The 22040-nt window shown below is 40.2% G+C and overlaps 1 protein-coding gene and 1 long non-coding RNA gene across 3 annotated transcripts in view; one reads left to right on the forward strand and one right to left on the reverse strand.

Moving 5' to 3' along the window:
- Positions 1-14376, reverse strand: part of LOC144264940 (uncharacterized) — a 48543-nt gene extending 34167 nt beyond the window's left edge. Inside the window, exons 1-2 of the long non-coding RNA XR_013346131.1 lie at positions 14196-14376; positions 9573-9637 (exon numbers count right to left, since the gene is read on the reverse strand). This is a non-coding gene — a long non-coding RNA (uncharacterized LOC144264940). The remainder of the gene's footprint in view (positions 1-9572; positions 9638-14195) is intronic.
- The window catches only part of SREK1 (splicing regulatory glutamic acid and lysine rich protein 1), a 60687-nt gene continuing 52591 nt past the window's right edge, over positions 13945-22040 (forward strand). Inside the window, exon 1 of one of the 2 annotated variants that reach the window (XM_077816954.1) lies at positions 13945-14281. In XM_077816954.1, the coding sequence (XP_077673080.1) occupies positions 14121-14281 (161 nt within the window). In that variant the 5' untranslated portion in view covers positions 13945-14120. The remainder of the gene's footprint in view (positions 14282-22040) is intronic. The other variant, XM_077816955.1, reaches the window with a different exon arrangement.

Genomic DNA, 22040 nt, shown 5'->3' on the forward strand with positions numbered 1-22040 from the left:
ACCTTTGCATGACACACAGATGGGCACTTAAACTTGTTAACTACAGATGAGTTCTCCATTTTGAAAGAGAAGGAGGAGAAATAAACACAAGGCACCAGGGCATTGTGTGTCCACTCACAGCATGTCTGTGTTTTGTCTCTGAGAAACAGAGATGCGGATATGTTTAAAGGATTTAAGTGGTTTCTTTAACTTCTGTAAGTCTCTGCCTTAAGTTTTCTGTATTACACTGAATCTTGTATCTGATGAAGTGAGCTGTAGCTCACGAAAGCTCATGCTCAAATAAACTGGTTAGTCTCTAAGGTGCCACAAGTACTCCTTTTCTTTTTACTGAATCTAATGTAAATGCATATGGACAAAATACTGTCTATACATTTTACTGAAAGTGAATACTACACTTGCATCATAGTGTAACATTTACAAGTCTTTACATGATTCAAATGAAATCCTAGACATCCTATATGTCTGAAGGGTAGCAATATGTAAATAAGGTCCAGAACCAACCAACCAAGATGTTCAGAGCTTCAGCTATCCCTAGCTATTATCAGGGAGAGGTAGGGTGGATTTAAATCACTAGTCAGGAAGACTCTATTTAATCATGGATTTCTACATAAAAGTGCATTCTTGTTGGCTGTTATAACCTTAATACATATTTTTCACAACTTAGAGATAGATATAGGTTTAATTTTTAGAAGGTACACACTATACATTTTTAAAGTGATTTATTTTGTAAACTTTTCAGATTAGTTTTACAGCTATATCAGAAAATGAATGATTGTTTGGTTATTTCATTTACCAAAGGTAATTGAAGCAGATATTTATGAAGTCATTGGGAGATGAACTATCTCCAATTCAACAGGTTAATCATTAATATTTGGAGGATTTTCTTGCCATGCTGTATTAGGAGGAGAACATCACTCTTAGAGAAGAATGAGAGGTTGACCCAGAGGCGGATTTGAGAACTGGCTTCTTTATTGGGATACTTGTTCCCCTGAACCCAATTGTCGAGTAAGCACTAGATTAGTTCTATCATGCTTCTTTTATTTAAGTTAGTATGTAAATGCCTACAGCTGCTCAAACCCCTAAAACTCTTATTAAGTAATAATTGCTATAATTGTTGCTACAAGTTCCCTTAATCAGCAGTTCTCAGGGGAGGGAGGAAGGGGCCATGACCCTGAGCTCGTTTATGTAGCTGGGAAAGGAAGGGAGGGGATATAACACTTCTTTACACAAAGGTATCCTTTAGACAACTACGTTTCTTATGCAACTGCAACACTTATTTATTCCCAACAAGATGAAGGGGACGGCAAGGGATAACACTTATTCTATCAAGCAAAGAAATGGTACCTGCCTGTGACTCTACTCCTTAATACCATACCAGCACACCAGCGGTTTCCCAGGTCTCTACTTAATCCTTACATATCCCAACAATCACCAGACAGACATTTAATTATTTTATTTAACTAAAACAACAATGTTATGTATTCTGGATTTTTTTCTTCAACAGCAAACAGAATATTTTAACAAAACAAGCATATGAATTTTTGAATTTAGTTAAACATTCAAGTTTTTTTTAAAATCAGATTTGTTTGTGTTAAAATTGTTTTAACTTAAAATAGTTAAATGAAATATTTTTAAAAAATTAAATTGTCAACCAGGTCAACATGAGAAACTTAAAGTATTGGCTTCTGCAGTTAACTCAGTCGTCTTCACCTTCATTTTCCTGTTTGTTCATATTCTGGAAAAGAAAAACAAGCTTTCCTGCTTTTTCGAGTCCCAAACAATTTGTCAATTTGGAATGAATTAGTCCAAAGGAAGAAAATATTCTTTCTACACCGGCAGAAGAAGCTACTGCTGTTAAAAGTGAGATTATCACTTCAACAGTCTCTGAATCCAAGTGCTTAAGTGATTTCCACCAGTTCACTGGTGTGACTTTCTTTAAAACATCATCAGCAAACATATTTCTTGAATGGTTCACCCTTAGCTCTGAAGTTTATTATAGTTGGCATTATGGAGGGATGATTGCTGGATGTCCATGTCATAGCCAACTCCTCTTCTTCAGCAGTTTAAGTTTGACCCTAGTACCAAGTATTGAGAATATTTGCAAAAAAAAATGAGCTGGAGATAGTGCTTGTCCCATTCGTTGTTTTAATGCTTGTAATTTAACAGAGTAGCAGAGTTTCAGACTAGCAGCCATGTTAGTCTGTATTCGCAAAAAGAAAGAGTACTTGTGGCACCTTAGAGACTAACCAATTTATTTGAGCATAAACTTTCATGAGCTACAGCTCACTTCATCGGTTGCATTCCGTGGAAAATACAGTGAGGAGACTTAGATACACACAGAACATGAAAAAATGGGTGTTATCATACACACTGTAAGGAGAGTGATCACTTAAGATGAGCTATTACCAGCAGGAGAGCGGTGGGGGGGGGGGGAGGGGAGAAAACCTTTTGTAGTGATAATCAAGGTGGGCCATTTCCAGCAGTTAACAAGAATGTCTGAGGAACGGGGGGGCGGGGGGGATAATAAATCTCCTCACCGTATTTTCCACTGAATTATTTTCCACTCAAATAAATTGGTTAGTCTCTAAGGTGCCATAAGTACTCCTTTTCTTTTTGCAATTTAACTCTGTCATTGTATATTTCTCTTTTTAAGATCTCACTCGGTTCCTTCCAAATTTCAACAGCATCAGAAATAAAACAGATATTTCCCTGCATTTTGTTCAAGGCTACAGAAATAGGCTTCAGGGTACTAAGCATGTGTTCAACATTTCTCTTAAGCCCAGTGTTGAGAACTTTGGCTGTGACAGTGCCATCTATTTTTTCACGATTTTGTTCACAAACTGTCATCGGATTAGGCCAGATCTTGATATAGTGTTAAAAACAGTCCACTACTGAGTTACATTGCGCGTCTTGTGGAAGAGTTACTTGTGGGAGAGTTAGTTCCTCCCACTTTTTTCAGAGCAGCTGCTGCAACGTGGTTGTTATGGAAGTATTTTGCAATTTCAACATTAGCCTTTATTTCTGGAACACTGAAGTCTTTGGCTAGGAGGTGCATCAAATGAGCACTGCAACCGTATGTTATTAGCTTGGGACTCTCTTCTCGCTCTTCTAAATTTATTATTTTGGATACATTTGCAGCATTGTCTGTGACCAAGCTGCGTACTAGATGTTTGAATTTTTTTCAGTTTGTTATAGCTTTTACTGCTGCTACTTGTAAGCATTCTGCTGTATGTGCATTTCCTGATGTATCAATTGTTTCTGCAAGGAAGACGTTCCCTTCTTCTGTTGTCACACAAGCACATACAACAGGATCATTGTGGACATTGCTCCAAGACTCAGGTTAACAGTTTTATCCTCTAGACCTTTTGCACACTGCTCAATTTCTCTTTCATATACTTTATCCAGCAATTTGCCTGCAACATCTGCTCTGTTGGGTTGACTGTATCCTGGTCTTAATGACTGAACCATGTTAATGACATGTGGGTTCTCAATCATACGGAAAGGAGAGTTTGTTGCATAAACAAACTGGGCAATGTTTTCATCAATTACCTCTTTTTGTAATCTACTGGATCTTATCACAAACTTATCTATGGTGGTTTCAGGATGATGGAGATTTTTTTTTTCATTTTTTCTACAGGTGATATACTGTGGCTATGTGACATACGTGATGTAACTGAAACACGATCGTTGGCAGATAACTCTGAAACTATAGAAAATGATGGTAATCTTGAAGGTGGATAGTCTTCAGAATCCTGTATGTTAAGGATGGATTCTCCGAAGCAAAATAAGTCAATGCAGTTATTGAATTGTTATTACCATACTGCTCATTTAGTATTACTCATTGCATTCACTGACACTCAGTACTACTTTAAAGGTGAAATTGTAAAAGGAAGATCTGCCTCTTTCAGCAATTTATATTTTTAATCACAACTGCATGTAAAATGATAGTACCATAAAATAACAACTATACTTTTTGCTCAAACATGAGAATTCAAGAATACTCCAGAAGGAAGACAGGCAGTCCTTAAGAAAGAAGTATGAAATAATAAAGTTTACCAATCTGAAGATCCTGCATGTTCAGACATGTTCCTTTCATGATCTTCAACGCAGCTACCTCCTGAGAAGGAACACTTCTCATGATGTTGTTTCATTTGGGCAACCAGGGCTTACATTTCTTTGTTGCACTGTTTGCATTTTGCACGCATGCCTGTCTTACCCACAGGTATAGGAACTTCATTAAAATATTCACAAACTGGGTCTCTTTTACGGCCTGCTGCCATTATAGGTTTTCCCTTCTAGTGAGAGAATGATATGGTAGATCTCAAATCAATAAAGGTTACACTCAGAAAGACCTCAAGACTTCTGGAATAGGCTGCTCAGACAGTTTCACTTGTTTCTATTACCTGTCCCTCCCTTCTCACATTTATCTCCAGACTTCTCCTTGTCCAGATCTATTACGCCCCCAACAATCTTCTATTCATTGAACTTTTTGAAACTTTGCACTTTTAGAGAGAGGTAAGGGATTGACTCTGTGTACACAAATTTGCGGAGAGACAATAGGGTTGAGGTCTGTTGTTTCTCACCTGTTGATATATTTATTTATTTTGAAACATTTTTGCTGTTAACAAACATGTTATCTCTGGAGAGACAAATCCACAGTTTGAGAACAGCAAAACTAAGCATCTCTGATGGTATCTTCCAGACTGAGCACTGAGTCCCAGTGGGTAGATAGAAAGATTAACCTAAATAATCTATACAGAAGCCCCTGGAACCCCATAATATTGGATGCCTAATCCAAGAACTATTGGAACTCATTTACAAAACTTTTCTTAAACATTACATGACTATATTGTCCCATACTATAGAATTAATAATCCCTATTCCATGATGAGATATCTTTGAGCTATAATGAATCTTAATTAAAATTATCTTAAGATAGGTTTTTTTCCCCCTCAAAAAAATCTGATTTAAATTTAAAAAAAAAATCCATTTTTTTAAATCATTGATTTTTAACCACCCTGGAGAGGTAATAATCTACTGCATGTGGGTTCAGTAACTCAAGGGACTAACTAAAGTCGAAGGGCCCAATGCAGGCCACAGACAGACCTATACAGCCCTTCAGGAAATCACTGGAAGCTGTGCATGCATGTCTAAGGACAGAATGAAGCCCAGAAGGTCAAGATGAGAATGCAGCTTTGATAAGTTTTTTTTTCTGTAGTATTGAAACTCATATGTTCGTAGAGTGAATATCTGGTCTGTGCATCCACGCCCCTTCTGAAACTCATAGACTTTTGCTGGCTGGTAACAGCTCTTGTTGTATACAGTATGTCTTATTGCTTACTTTGAAGTCTCTTGACTCTCCCAGTGCCCAATTCTCAATTTTTTTTTATCCCCGCCCTTCCAGGACTTCATAAAACAGATAATCTCTCTGACCAGCTACATATACCTCAAAGTGGACACATGGCAAGATACAAACCATTTGATCACTGTTTTGTCCTATATAGTCTATCTCCCTTCCCTCTTCACTTCTGTGTATCTCTTCATCTTTCTCTCCCTAATGTTCTCTTTCCCTCTCTCACATCAGGCTAGCAGTGAGCAGTAGTGCAGCACTAAATGTCAACAATCATAGCACTACCGCCATATTGTGAACCTCAGAATGATGGTCACTTCACTCATTTGCACAGGCATCAGGAGTCAGCGCTATGCTGATGCCTTCTGTTGACCCAAAGTCCCTGTCTACACTAGTTTTTAATGATTTGTATCCAATTAGTGACCAGGTTGACTCAAAACATAGCTGTGTCCATATGTACACATTTACTTGTTTAGTAACCATGGCAACTAAATATATGTTCTATCATGGCCCAGAGGCTTAGGCAGCCACAGAGTTGTCCTCATATAACTCATTCAGCACAGTATATTTTGCAGTATAGACAGGACCCTCTGTGTCTGTATAACTGATCTGTCTGGTCAGCTTTTCCTCATAGCTTTCTTTACAGTGGACTATCTCAGAATACATTATTCCACATGTGGGTGGCACTTCTCTCTAAGTATCATCTCTGTATCTCTCCCTGCTGAGGTACTCTGGGAAAGCTGCCCAGATTTTCCTAGAATGCACAAAAAATAGTTGTATTGTGGGAGATGGTGAACTTTATACTGGTCACAAAACATGGTGGTGGTTGTACTGTGAAGACTGAGTGGTCCATCAATAGTTAAATCTGAAGTTGAGTGTGCCCAATGCAAATGGCTTGAGATTAAGAACTTTGACTTTACATATCAACTCCATAAATTCTCTGCAGAGGATATTCCTGGGTGCAAATAAACTTTCGTGTTTAAAACAGGTTTACTACCATTTTTAGTGTTCCTATCCCACTTTTATCTGTATTTACTTTCCTTTTCCCTCTGTAAGTACAGCAAAAACTGCGGTAATAACAACCTCTAAGGGGCAACCCCTAGCCTGTTTTAAAGGTCACTTCTAGAAGGAAAGCAATCTTTGCTGGTCACTTAAAATAGGTTCCACTGTAGCCTGTCTCTGAATTACAAATCTGTAATTCCACTATTGCTAAGAGAGTGATCATCACTTACAAAGGTAACATTTTCTGATTATATCATTTTGAACTTCATCCAAAGATCAGGAAAACATGACCTTTGAAGAAAACACAAATAATTTGTCTTTTGCAAACAAAGAACATGGAATCAACTCCCTGTGATCTCTTTTAGGATACAGCACCAGTGTGCACTCAACAATTGAGACACAAAGGGAAATAATGAAATAGGCTGCTTGTAGGGAGATTATTTTTCCACAAATGCAGCAAACAAATTTAACAGTGATACAAAGAAAACTTTGCTGTAGATAAAGGCAAGTAAACTGAAAATCCTCAAACTTGCTGTACATCCCACAGACTCTGTAAGGATTACATGTGAACAGTAGCAGTTATTACTTTCTATTATCATTCTAGCCTTTTTTTGTATTTTTTTTTCCAGGCTAATTATCGCTTAGTTTGGCAGAGCCTTTTGAGTTTAGAATCAGAATCATTTTGTCATCCTATGGTGTGTTATGGAAACCGGCCCTAAGACAAGGCATTCTACGTCTTCTACTTACAATGTAATTGAATTCCTACACTATTATTTTATAAGTTTCAGAGTAACAGCCGTGTTAGTCTGTATTCGCAAAAAGAAAAGGAGTATTTGTGGCACCTTAGAGACTAACCAATTTATTTGAGCATAAGCTTTCATGAGCTACAGCTCACTTCATCGGATGCATACTGTGGAAAGTGTAGAAGATCTTTTTATATACACACAAAGCATGAAAAAATACCTCCCCCCACCCCACTCTCCTGCTGGTAATAGCTTATCTAAAGTGATCACTCTATTTACAATGTGTATGATAATCAAGTTGGGCCATTTCCAGCACAACTCCAGGTTTTCTCCGCCCCCCCCCCCACAAACCCACTCTTGTTAAACCCTGGATTTGTGCTGGATATGGCCCACCTTGATTATCATACACATTGTAAGGAGAGTGATCACTTTAGATAAGCTATTACCAGCAGGAGAGTGGGGTGGGGGGAGGTATTTTTTCATGCTTTGTGTGTATAAAAAGATCTTCTACAGTATGCATCCGATGAAGTGAGCTGTAGCTCACGAAAGCTTATGCTCAAATAAATTGGTTAGTCTCTAAAGTGCCACAAGTACTCCTTTTCTTTTTACTATTTTATAGTTAACCTAAGTATGTGAATGTTTTACTTGTCTGTTTCACAGTCACTGCACGGATAGGAGCTAAAATGGACAATTCACAGGATCCAAAGAGCATGATTTTTCATGAGTATGTTTATCAAAACCTCAATTGTAAGCCAAATTTGACCACTGTTCCTTCAGCAAAGCTAGTCTGGGAATTTCCTTTAACAGTGTTTTCATTCATATAACAAAAATAGCTCACTGATTTTCAATGGAAAGGCAGAAGCACTGCTGGTTATGCTGATAGAGCTTAACTTTCATGAAGAGGCAAGTTTTGGAAATCTTTTTTAAAAAAATCTTAAATATCTAATTTAAATGATGCAACATTAACGTTTTTAACATATTAATATTAACTCTCCATTCACACATTTATCCAGTTTTTTCAGTTAGTCTGAAAAGCTAAACTGTGTGTTAGTTTCTCCTTTCAAGTATGTTTGATTTATCAACTTATTTTGGAACTGATTAAATGTCAAATCTGAAATAATTCTGTCGAATTACACTAGTATTAACTATTTGAGCCATAAATCTCTATATTTTGTCTTTATTTATGAAAATGTTTGGCATCTTTCTTTTTCTGTATATAACGTCTTCCACAGATGCTGCACTCATCAGACCCATTAATCACAGGTTCACCTATAGCGTTTTTAAACTAGTTCATCGTAATTCTACATTTAACAATCAGAAATACAAAGAATTTAATTTCTAAACACTTCCCACCTGTTATGGTCATCATACATTGCTATTATGCGGCTGGTATTTCAGCTCCTGTTACACTTGTCAGTACTTTTAAAACCTGTACCCAGAACTTTTGAATGTACATGTATTCCCTTTTCAGGTGGCAGAAAGCATCTGCCTTTATATGGCACCTAAAAATGTCTGGTAGTTTTTTAACTTTTGTACTATCAGCCACTACACACCTGGGTATATAATAAGAACTTATAAGGCAGGGGTGGGCAAACGATGGCCTGCCAGCCATTTTAATGCGGCCCTCCAGCTCTCGCTGGGGAGCGGGGTCTGGGGCTTGCCCCACTCTGATGCTCCAGCTGGGGAGCAGGGTCGGAGGCTGCTCCGCGCAGCGCCCACAATCAGCAGCATGTCCCCCTTCTGGCTCCTATGCATAGGGGCAGGCAGGAGGCTCCGTTCCGTACTCTGCCGCCCGCCCCAACCGCCGGCCAGTAGGAGCTGCAAGGGCGGCGCCTGCAGACAGGGCTGCGTGCAGCAAAGCTGCCTAGCTGTGCCTCCAAGTAGGAGCGGGAGAGGGGACATGCCACTGCTTCTGGGAGCCACTTGAGGTAAGTGCTGCCTGAAGCCTGCACCCAAGCCATTCTCCTGCACCCCAACCCCCTGCCCCAGCCCTGATCCGCCCTCCGAACCCCTCAGTCCCAGCCTGGAGCACCCTCCTGCACCCCAAACCTCTTATCCTCAGCCCCATCCCGGAGCCAGCCCCATCCCGGAGCCAGCTCCACCCCCCATGACCCAATCCCCTGCCCCAGCCCTGATCCCCATCCTGCCCTTCGGTCCTAACCCAGAGCACCCTCCTACACCCCAAATCCCTCATCCCCACCCACACCCCCAGCCGGAGCCCTCAGGCCCCCCACTCCAGACCCCATCTCCATGCCCCTCAACTCCTCATTTCTGGCCCCACCCCAGAACCTGCACGCCCAGCCCAGAACCAGTTACCCCAACCCCAATTTTGTGAGCATTCATGGCCTGCCATACAATTTCAATACTCAGATGTGACCCTCAGGCCAAAAAGGTTTGCCCACCCACATTATAAGGGCATAAAACTTGATATGTTTGCCAATGCCAGTGAGGTTACAACCAATTTGAAGAAGACTCACTGAATGTTTAAATCATCTCCTGCTGGGAAACATGCTGCAGCAATATCTATGAAGTTCCAGGTCTCCTGTAAAAGATGTGTTAAAAATGCACTTTAATTAATTTATTCAGTTTTTAGTTTGTCAGGGAAGAGCATAACCTAAGTAGTTTTTTTACATGCAACTTTCTTTTCACTTCAAAGGTTCATCTGTTGTTTTGTATTTGTTGTTTTTGTTCATTTGATGTTTTTGGTGCTAAAATTTAGAAAAAACTATGAGAAGAATTATGATGTGATGTCCATTTTTTATAGTTTGTGCAAGAATGAGACTACTCTGGTACAGAGCAAGAAGTCTCCCAAATGTAGGCCTTGGTGCACACTAACATTCCCCGGCCTCAGATCCTCTGTGGACTCACATTTGTTATAGAGATGTTAGTCTTTTGGCTGTAATAACGATTTCGGCACATTTTCTGAGAATTCTTCCTGATGTATATTTTTAAGAAGACTTGTTGATCAGATATTGTTGGAATGGATTTCCAAGTCATCTGATTTTTTCTTAATGTTTACAGCTTTTGTTTTCATCTTTGAATTTTTTTCAGTTTCTGTTTCCCAGGAAGTTGATTATTTTCAGTTCCTCCCATATTAGATACAAGCTTAATTACCTTCACTTTGACAATACAATTTCTTCTATTGATTTTTAAAATATTACATATTACTTTGAAGAGTTTGGCCAGACCAAGACCCAATGTTTGTTTCCTCTGGTCTCTATGTCTACGGTGCCAACAATTTAATTGTTTCTCACTACTCTTTTGGGGATAAAATTTGCTTTTTACTATTTTTAAATGGGCAATTTTGTGCCCTGTAGTTGGGGCTGTTAAACATAGTATTTTTTTTTTTTGTTGGGGGGAGGCGAGTGTAGCTGCAAGCTGTGATTATATTTTATTATCATCATGGTCAAAGTGGCTCCAGGGAGGGCATCTCAGACATCTCCTCAGATAGGTTTTTCCATGAGGTTTACTATTTCAGTGCTTCAGTACCAGCTTAGCTGTTGATACTAGATCCCAGCCAGAGAAGAGATGCAAGGAGGGGCTGGACATTAAGAGAAGGGTGGTCCACTTCCACTAACAGTTGCGACTGTGGCTAGCAGGTTGTCTATGTGTAACGCATCAATCACAGAGTATTATGAACCTTCCAGTGCTGCTTTGAGCGAAGAACACAAAGGTGATGGCTTCACCCGTAGTCAGTGGAATTATGCCTGTGTGAATTTTGGCTAATATTTTAAAAACTTCTCCAACTAAGAGTTTCTTAATGTGCTCATGCTAAATAAGATTATTATGGTCTTTGGAGGTGCACGGGATTAAATTTAAATCTTCAATCTTAATTTCTATGGAACCTAGACTAACTGGGAAGAAATTCATATGCCCATGCATTCACGGATGAGTGTCAGGTCTGAGCTGCCCTAAACATAACTGCAGGCAATTTTCTGGTAGTATAGTTTCATTAAAACTCCGTACCCTATCCTCATTGACTCTCTCTCTTGCTCTCAATCTAATTATCCTCAGAATCAATAACTAAACACTGCCACACTTGCCTTAGTCTTTCTCTAATAAGATTCCACAACAGTTGACTAACTTAACTGCCATACTATCCTCACAACTTCTTTACAACTTACCCAAGAAAGGTTTCACATGTATTGCAAAAACACACTTTCCACAAGTAGTGCCAAGTTTCCCATTTTCTAACTGACTACCCAAACCAGCAGGCTCACATGTGTTTTCCCTGGTCTAGTGACTATTCATGAATGACCGTGAATCATCACTGTGCCAGGGAAAGCACATGAGAATGAGCCATGAGTTATGTAGCTAGATCAGTGGTTCTCAACCTATTTACTAGGGCTGTCAATTAATCTCAGTTAACTCGTGCGATTAACTCAAAAATTTACTGTGATTAAAATTTATCTTAATAGCTCTGTTAAACAATACCAATTGAAATTTATTAAATATTTATGGATATTTTCTACAGTTTCAAATACATTGATTTCTATTACAACACAATACAAAATGTACAGTGCTCATTTTATATTTTTTATTACAACCTAATACAAGTACTGTAGTGCAATCTCTTTATAATGAAAGTTGAACTAAAATGTAGAATTATGTACAAAATATAACTGCATTCAAAAATAAAAATGTAAAACTTTAGAACCTACAAGTCCACTCAGTCCTATTTCAGCCAATTTCTCAGACAAAAGTTTGGTTACAATTTACAGGAGATAATGCTGCCCACATCTTGTTTACAATGTCACCTGAAAGTGAGAACAGGCATTTGCATGGCACTGTTGTAGCCAGCATTGCAAGGTATTTATGTGCCAGATGCGCTAAAGATTCATATGTCCCTTAATGCTTCAGCCACCATTCCAGAAGACGTGTGTCCCTGTGGATGACTGGTTCTGCTCGATAACTATCCAAAGCAGAGTGGACCGATGTATGTTCATCTTTATCATCTGAGTAAGATGCCACCAGCAGAAGGTTGATTTTCTTTTTTCGTGGTTCGAGTTCTGTAGTTTCCACATCGGAGTGTTGCTCTGTTAAAACATTTGAAAGCATTCTCCACACCTCATTCCTCTCAGATTTTGGAAGGCACTTCAGATTCTTAAACCTTGGGTTGAGTGCTGTATCTATTCTTAGAAATCTCACATTGGCACCTTCTTTGCATTTTTTGTCAAATCTGCTGTGAAAGTGTTCTTAAAATGAACATGTGCTGGGTCATCATCTGAGACTGCTATGACATGAAATATATGGTAGAATGGGAGTAAAACAGAACAGCACTCCCCCAAGGAGTTCAGTCACAAATTTAATTAATGAATTTTTTTTTTAAAACTAGCAATCAGCATGTAATCATGTCCTCTGGAATGGTAGCTGAAACAGAAAGGGGCATACGAATGTTTAGCATATCTGCCACTTAAATACCTCGCACGGCACTTTTGTAGCTGGCATTGCAAATGCCTGTTCTCGCTTTCAAGTGACATTGTAAATAAGAAGCAGTCAGTAGTATCTCCCATAAATGTAAACAAACTTGCTTGTCTTAGCAATTGGCTGAAGAAGTAGGACTGAGTGGACTTGTAGGCGCTAAAGTTTTACAGTTTTGTTTGAGTGCAGTTATGTAACCAAAAAAAATCTACATTTGTAAGTTACACTTTCATGATAAAGAGATTGCACTACAGTACTTGTATGAGGTGAATTAAAAATAGTATTTTTACACTGCAAATACTTGTAATAAACAGTGAGTACTGTACACTTTGTATTCTGTGTTGTAACAGAAATTAATATATTTGAAAATGTAGAAAATCTATAAATAAATGGTATTCTATTATTAACAGTGGGGTTAATCATAATCAATTTTTTTAATCGCTTGACAGGCCTACTATTTAGAAGTGTGGGCTTTATCTAGTGCTACCTGTATGGCCCTGAGGATGTCACAGAGGCCACAAGTTGAGAACCACTAAGCTATATCAATCTAGTTTTCAGGTGTACAGCAGGCCTCAGCTAGGATGTGGCCCATCCACCTTCAAAGTCCCTGCTCCGATGACTATAGAAAGTGGAACCGCTTCTGAGGAGAAATGGAAAGAGCCCACTACCAGGAGATCTCCTTACCTAGCACTGTATGAGGTCTAAATTCAGATCCTTGAACCTGCGTGCGAGAGCTCCCTAACTACTTGGCGGGAGGCTGCTGCTGCTTTTCTCAAAATGGCCAAACCAAAAAGACAGGATCTGAGTGCAACAAACCCTTGTTTCAATGTGACCAAGTATTCTCAGCCTTTCATTTTGCCAAAAAAAGGCATTGTTGGTTTGCCTTGACAGACCCTGTGAATAGCTCAGCCTGGGCAAGGAACTAAAACTCAAAGGGGCCCAGCTCCCCCTTAGACAGGCGACCCTTGCCAACGCGGGTAGCCGGAGGGCCCCGTTACTCAAAAAGCCAGCGGACCAAGTTCTTCACCCTCTGCAGGCGCGTGCTCCGGGGCCGGCGGCTCCCGCCTGGTAACGCCTTCAGCCGCACCCGCTGTCCGAGCGACAAGGGCACACAAGGAACGGGGCTGGCTGCCGCTCCCCGTAACGCCGCCCAAGCCACTTTTCTCGGCAGCGGCCGCCCCGGTGCGGCCCGCTAGGCCGAGCCCACGTGGGATGGTAGCCCCCGTGGGCGGCGCGCAGCACGTGCCCGGTGGGTGACCCGCGGAACAGGCCGGACCCAGGAGACACGCCCGGCCGGGGCGGCGCAGCGGCCCCCCCACCCCCGCGGAGCGACCGGCCCTATCTGCAGAGGGAGGGGTCAGCACGAAGCAACTCCCCCCGGGCCCAGCCCTTCCTCGCCGCTCGTCTCGACACCTCCCCCACGGGGCTAGGGGAGGCTGGAGAGAGAAAAACCGCCACGGCCACTGAGCACCCGATGTCGAGGCTAGAGCGTCCCCACGCCGGGACTCTCTAACAGGCACCGCACGCTCTTCTCTATGGTTGGGCCCGCCTCCTGAGTCTGTGGCTGCGAGTGCACAGGACGGAGCGGTTGTGTAGGTGCCGCCATGATGAACAGCGGTGGAATCGGGGTGCCGCTCGGCTTCCCCTTGGGCCCTACTTCCGTTATCCAAGTCACCAACCTCTCCTCGGCGGTAACCAGCGAGCAGATGCGGACGCTCTTCGGCTTCCTGGGAGAAATCGAGGAGCTGCGCCTTTATCCCCCGGAGTAAGTGAGGCCTTGCCCGGGCCATAGAGAGGGGGAGGAAGAGAGAGGCCCAGAAAGGCTTGTGGGATGCCGCAGAGGCCATCTTGGTGATGGGCGGCCAGCCCAGCTCCATGAAGATGGAGTCACGTGACCCTATTTATTTGTGCTGCTGCCACTCTGCGGGAAGGAATGTTGCCCGAAGCTAAGATGGCGGCCGCCGTCCGTGGCCTGGAACCTGCCCTTCCCCCAGCCACGGGGAGGGAGCCGCGGGGTCTCTGTTGTCTCCGATCCAACACAGAGCGGCCTCTGTAGCCTAGTAACTGGAGTTGGGGCTGTAGGCTCCCCACGCATCAAGTGCCTTGGGCTCAGCGACTGTAGAAAAGTGAAACACAGTCGTCCCCCACCTGCTGTTCCGGAGAGTGCCTGGTCTGAGACTTCCCTGAGCCCCCTAGTGAGGGGAGCCCCCTCCTCCCTACACCGGCACTCTGGCCCTTGCCCTGAAAACTTCCTCCGCTCTGGTCTCTGTCATGAATCCTCCTCTCCCACTCCCACCCCCCCTAAGGGGACTCTTCACTGTACCTACTATCCCCAATGAGGGGAGCCTCCTCCCCACTCTAACCCTGGCCCTAAACCCTTCCCCAGTGAGTGGAGCTGTTCTCCCCCCCCCCTTCTCGATGGGGGTGGGGGGAAGGGAGCTCGTTTCTTACTCCCTCTCTGGGACTAAACTAAAGCCCACTCAAATGGGGGAGTCTTCTCTCTACCACCTGGCGCTAAATCTCACTCCGGTGGTGGAGTCTCATCTCTTGTTTATAAAGAATATAAGTTCAGAAGTAGTTCCTGGTATTACATCTGTCCCTAAGCCCACCTAGCAGTTTTTGTTGTTTTACAGTCTTGGTTTGTTTTTGTTTTTAAAGTGTTGCTCTGTAAAAGGCCCACACAAAGGGGAAAGTGATTATCACTTTAAACAGTAAAGGAGTACTTGTGGCACCTTAGAGACTAACCAATTTATTTGAGCATAAGCTTTCGTGAGCTACAGCTCACTTCATCGGATGCATACTGTGGAAAGTGTAGAAGATCTTTTTATACACACAAAGCATGAAAAAATACCTCCCCCCACCCCAGTCTCCTGCTGGTAATAGCTTACCTAAAGTGATCACTCTCCTTACAATGTGTATGATAATCAAGTTGGGCCATTTCCAGCACAAATCCAGGGTTTAACAAGAGTGGGTTTGTGTGGGTGGGGTGGGGGGAAGAAAACCTGGATTTGTGCTGGAAGTGGCCCAACTTGATTATCATACACATTGTAAGGAGAGTGATCACTTTAGATAAGCTATTAGCAGCAGGAGAGTGGGGTCGGAGGAGGTATTTTTTCATGCTTTGTGTGTATATAAAAAGATCTTCTACACTTTCCACAGCATGCATCCGATGAAGTGAGCTGTAGCTCACGAAAGCTTATGCTCAAATAAATTGGTTAGTCTAAGGTGCCACCAGTACTCCTTTTCTTTTTGCGAATACAGACTAACACGGCTGTTACTCTGAAACTTTAAACAGTGAAACTGGCCTTGCACTAAGTGTTCTGAAATGATTACAGTAAACAAGATTGAAAAAAGAGAAAAATAACCATCTCTTCTAACTGTAATAGTCTTGAGTTCTATGTGAATGTGTAACCGCAGTAAGTAAAACATTTTCAGAGATTAGCTTGATTTTATTTTTGATGGTTTAAGTTGAATGTGTCCCTTTTAAATATTTGCTGGGCTCGTGAGTAGGACTTCACAGAGCAAACAGGAAAAGGAGAAGGCACTTTTTCCAGATGACATATCTGTCCTTTGAAACTGAAAGTGTGTGTATCACTGAAGGTTTGAAAGCTATAAATAGGGATGAGGGGGGGAGGAAGAGGGGAAATAAGGATTCTTCCAACGACATAATTTGGACTAGAAAATTTCTGAAAGGACAAAATGCAGGAGGTAGTCTGTTTTTAAAACAAAAATATGTGCTTCTTTAATAAGTATCTGTAGGTTCGTGAAATTACTTGTATCTGTTACCAAGCTATATTAGGTGGTGACAGTTTGAATGAGGAATGTTTAAAAAAAAATCCAAAATGAGATTTAAGATCTTACTGATATACGTACAGTACAATCTTCTATACCCACAAGGAGAGGCTTAAAATAGCCTTAACATAGCACTTATATGCTATATTTTATTTTAAAAGTGCTCTACAGATATTTGCTAATTAATATGCTAATTAATTTGCTAATTAATAATTAATTCTTCCAAATGTATGGTTGGAGATAGCGGTTGATCTCATTTATTATTGTTGTAAGATTTTAACAAAGTAGATGCTCCTTTCACACCACAGAGAAATCTGTTTATGCAATATGTAGTATATATTTAAAACTTAAGATTTGCTGTGGTATTGGATTTCAGTTTAATTTAATTTACATGTACATATTAAAAGGATTTAAAGCTCAGCTATGGTGGATCTATTCTATGTTCAGAAATGTTATAGGATAGAGGATATATTCCCATTTTTCTTTAATTTTGTTTTAGATTTTATTTTATTTGAACCACTTTTAAAATAAAAAAAAATTACATAATCTAGTGCCAAATGGTACTGGAGTTCCACAACTTGACATGGTTTGCAATTAATATTTTAGATAAAACTGAGGATTTTAACTAATTTATCTTGTGAACCAACAAAAACATACTTATTGTTGACAATTAAAATAAATTAAAAGTAGGCTTTCTACACACAGCAGTAATTTGAAAAGCACTTTTTTAAACATTAAGACAAGCACAAGGAATAAAATATATATGCATTAGTAGCAAAAACCTATTTAGGAAAAAATCCTTTCTGTTAACAAAATGACAGAAACAAATGTCAGACAGGAATTCAGTACAGAATGTTGAGAATACTTTTCTGCTTTCTTTTTGTTACATATTTATTGGGTTTAGATTTTTAGAATGGAAGTACATTTCCAAGAATCTTCCTCAAAGCTTTAAGAACAAAAAAGTGCACACTATGAATAGTAAAGGGTCACTGTTAAGCAGTTTGAGTTCAAAATAGAATAATATTTTAATAGATATTTTTTAAAAAATCAAGTGATTTTTATTTGAATTGAAAAATTTTGCTGTAGCAATTTCAGTGGCAGTGTGGCAGCATGGTACTGCCCCCGAGAAGAAGAAAGTGAAATTTACTCAAAAAAGTGAAGCTGATTATTTTGTCTTCAGTTTCCAAGTAAAATAAATAAATAAATCTAACAGAAATGATGATTAAAAAAAATTAGATTTTAAAATACCTGGTTTCAGTTGTCTGAGCTATTGGTGCATAGATGAAAAAATAACTTTTTTTTTTTTAAAAAAAGTTTCATTGTTTTAACTTGACAGTGCCCTTTTGAACTCCCATACTTTCAGATGGAATTCACAATATCAGTTAAATTAGAAATCACCTGTCCACTATGTGGCAATTAAGATCTTCAGGATCACTCTTGTTTGTAGTTCGTGGAATTGTGTTATGTCCAACAACAGTGATAGGGCATTCTCAGTTAAGGGGCTTACTTTTGGAATAAACAGTCTCTGACATGCCAGAGCCCAGATTTGATGACTTTTAGGAAACAACACTCTTTTCAGTTAGACCGCCAAGTGAATGGCATAATTCAGTGCATAGAATAAGTGAACCCTAGGTTCTGCCACGAATAGGAACTCTTAAGTGACAAATATTTAGATAAATTTTTTGAAGTGCTGTTTCACACTGAAAAGAGACAGTTTAAAAATGGCTCTGGGGGTTTCTATTATTAGTTTTATTATGGTAGCGCGTAGAGGCCCTACTTGAGATCAGGACCCTGTTGTACTAGGCACTGTAGAAACACATAGTAAATGACAGTCCCTATTCCAAAGAGCTCACGACCTAACTGGACAATACAGAAAAGGGGTACGAGTAAGGGAGGATTATTATCCCCATTTTCTGGATGAAGAAATGAGGCAGAGAGACAGATTAAGTAATGTGCTCAAGATATCTCAGTAATACTCATTTTCTGTCATTGAAACCATATTGAATGTTTAGTTTGCAAATAAAAAATATTTTAATGTCCAGATTTAACAAATTAAATCTCAACTCCGAGAGTCAACCTGGGTTTTTTCCCATGTATGCATCCTCTCCAGTAATAGTTTCTGCAGGATAAATTAGGGCTAAAGAGGTGCTTCTTTGGGCTTTAACGGGTTTGCACATATGAAATTGATTTTAATTTCTGTTCCAGTTCTACTGGTGATGCACAAGAATTGCTATAATCCATCTCTCTCACTCTCAGCTATGGAAGCTATACAGTGCTAATAGTAATAAAATTCAATACAAGTTAATTTTAAATCGAAGTCTTGCAGTTGGATCCGTGCAGACACAAGGGTCCACCTGTGAAGATCTTATTACAGGATCGATGTTGTGATCTCTAGAGCCTCAATTCTGCAAGATTGTTGTTGGGTGTTTTGTGTGTGTGTGTGTGCGTGGAAGGTGCAGCAGCCTTCATATATGGACAGAGCATGCAAGGGTCTATCTGCATACAAGAAGCTACATGATTGGAGCTCAAAGTAAATATGATTCCTAACATGAATCAGGAGCAGATCAGTTGAATAAGAAAGTATAGAGTATAATTCTGTTTTAATGGTTGTCAGGCACCCAGATGTCTCAGCAATGGATACCATATAAAAGTACCTAAATAACATTAAGTACAGCAAAACCCCAATTTTCTAATCAGGAATCAAAATATTATGGCCTCTTCCAGATGATTAAATGTTTATTACATAAATTATAAAGTAAATCTCCACTCCACCCCCACCCCCCCATCATTTTTGGTCATAGAGGCTCAACTTAAATGTATACCTCTGTCAAGGTTCCTTCCCCACTCTGAACTCTAGGGTACGGATGTGGGTACCTGCATGAAAACCTCCTAAGCTTACTTTTACCAGCTTAGGTTAAAACTTCCCCAAGGTACAAACTATTTTACCCTTTGCCCTTGGACTTTCGCTGCCACCACCAAACATCTAACACTGGTAATATTATTATTAGGAAAGTGTTCGTTTGGAAACGTTTTTCCCCGCCAAAATCCTCCCACATCTTACCCCCTTTTTTCTGGGGAAGGTTTGATAAAAATCCTCACCAATTTGCATATGTGACCACAGACCCAAACCCTTGGATCTTAAGAACAATGAAAAAAGCATTCAGTTTCTTAAAAGAAGAATTTTAATTGAAGAAAAAGTAAAAAGAAGCACCTCTGTAAAATCAGGATGGTAAATACCTTACAGGGTAATCCGATTCAAAACATAGAGAATTCCTCTAGCAAAACCTTAAGTTACAAAAAGACACAAAAACAGGAATATCCATTCCATTCAGCACAGCTTATTTTCTCAGCCATTTAAACAAACAGAATCTAACACATCTAGCTAGATTACTTACTAAGTTCTAATACTCCATTCCTGTTCTGTCCCCGGCAAAAGCATCACACAGACAGAGAGGCTTTGTTTCTCCCTCCCCCCAGCTTTTGAAAGTATCTCCTCATTGGTCATTTTGTTCAGGTGCCAGCAAGATTATCCTAGCTTCTTAACCCTTTACAGGTGAAAGGGTTTTTCCTCTGGCCAGGTGGGATTTTAAAGGTGTTTACCCTTCCCTTTATATTTATGACAACCTCAAATTAAAAAACATAGTAAGAGAACAAAAAATGTGCCACTGTGGCTAAACAACAAAGTAAAAGAAGCAGTGAGAGGCAAAAGGGTATCCTTTAAAAAGTGGAAGTTAAATCCTAGTGAGGAAAATAGAAAGGCACATGAACTCTGGCAAATGAAGTGTAAAAATATAATAGGAAGGCCAAAAAAGAATTTGAAGAACAGCTAGCCAAAGACTCAAAAAGTAACAGCAAAAAAATTAAGTACATCAGAAGCAGGAAGCCTGTTAAACAACCAGTGGGGCTACTGGACACTGGAGATAATAAAGGAGCACTCCAGGACAGTAAGGCCTTTGCGGATAAACTAAATGAATTCTTCGCATTGGTTTTCACGACTGAGCATGTGAGAGAGATTCCCAAACCTGAGCCATTCTTTTCAAGTGACAGATCTGAGGAACTGTCCCAGATTAAGGTGTCACTAGAGGAGCTTTTGGAACAAAATGATAAATTAAACAGTAATAAGTCACCAGGACCAGATGGTATTCACCAAGAGTTCTGAAGGAACTCATATGTGAAATTGTAGAACTACTGCTATAGTCTGTAACCTATCATTTTAAATCGGCCTCTGTACCAAATGACTGGAGGATAGCTAATGTGACGCCAATTTTAAAAAAGGGCTCCAGAGGTGATCCCAGCAATTATGGTAAGCCTGACTTCAATACCGGGCAAACTGTTGTAAAGAACAAAATTTTCAGACACATAGATGAACATAATCTATAGGGAAAGAGTACACATGGTTTTTGTAGAGGGAAATCATGCCTCACCAATCTATTAGAATTCTCTGAGGGGGTCAACAAGCATGTGGACAAGGGGGATCCAATGGATTTAGTGTACACAGGTTTTCAGAAAGCCTTTGACAAGGTCCCTCACCAAGGGCTCTTAAGCAAAGAAAGCTGTCATGGGATAAGAGGGAAGGTTCTCTCATGGATTAGTAACTGGTTAAAAGATAGGAAACAAAGGGTAGGAATAAATGGTCAGTTTTCAGAATGGAGAGAGGTAAATAGTGGTGTCCTCCAGTGGTCTATACTGGGACCAGTCCTATTCAACATATTCATGAATGATCTGGAAAAAGGGGTAAAGAGTAAGTGACAAAATTTGTAGATGATACAAAACTACTCAAGATAGTTAAGTCCCAGGCAGACTGCCAAGAGCTACAAAAGGATCTCTCAAAATTGGGTGACTGGGCAACAAAATGGCAGATGAAATTCAGTGTTGATAAATGCAAAGTAATGCACACTAGAAAACATAATCCCAACTACACATATAAAATGATGGGGTCTAAATTAGCTGTCACCACTCAAGAAAGAGATCTTGGAGTCATTGTGGATAGTTCTCTGAAAATATCCACTCAAAGTGCAGTGGCAGTCAAAAAAGCTAACAGAATATTGGGAACTATTAAGAAAGGGATAGATAGTAAGACAGAAAATATCATATTGCATCTGTATAAATCCATGGTACACCCACATCTTGAATGCTGCATGCAGATGTGGTCGCCCCATCTCAAAAAATATATATGACAACTGGAAAAGGTTCAGAGAAGGGCAACAAAAAATGATTAAGGAGCTGGAACAGCTTCCATATGAGGAGAGATTAATAAGACTGGGATGTTTCAGTTTGGAAAAGAGAGGACTAAGGGGGGATATGATTGAGGTCTATAAAATCATGACTGGTTTGGAAAAAGTAAATAAGGAAGTGTTATTCACTCCTTCTCATAACATAAGAACTAGGGGTCACCAAGTGAAATCAATAGGCAGCAGGTTTAAAACAAACAAAAGGAAGCATTTTTTTCACACAACGCTCAGTCAACCTGTGTATCTCTTTGCCAGAGGACGTTGTGAAGGGCAAGACTATAACACGGTTCAAAAAAGAACTAGATAAGTTCATGGAGGATAGCTCCATCAATCGCTATTAGCCAGGATGGGAAGGGATGGTGTCCCTAGCCTCTGTTTGCCAGAAGCTGGGAATGGGTGACGGGATGGATCACTGGATGGTTACCTGTTCTGATCCTTCCTTCTGGAGCACTTGGCATTGGCCACTGTCAGAAGACAGGATACTGGGCTAGATGGACCTTT

Source organism: Eretmochelys imbricata, chromosome 5 (genome assembly GCF_965152235.1).
Source record: "Eretmochelys imbricata isolate rEreImb1 chromosome 5, rEreImb1.hap1, whole genome shotgun sequence".
In the NCBI taxonomy this organism is placed as follows: domain Eukaryota; kingdom Metazoa; phylum Chordata; order Testudines; family Cheloniidae; genus Eretmochelys; species Eretmochelys imbricata.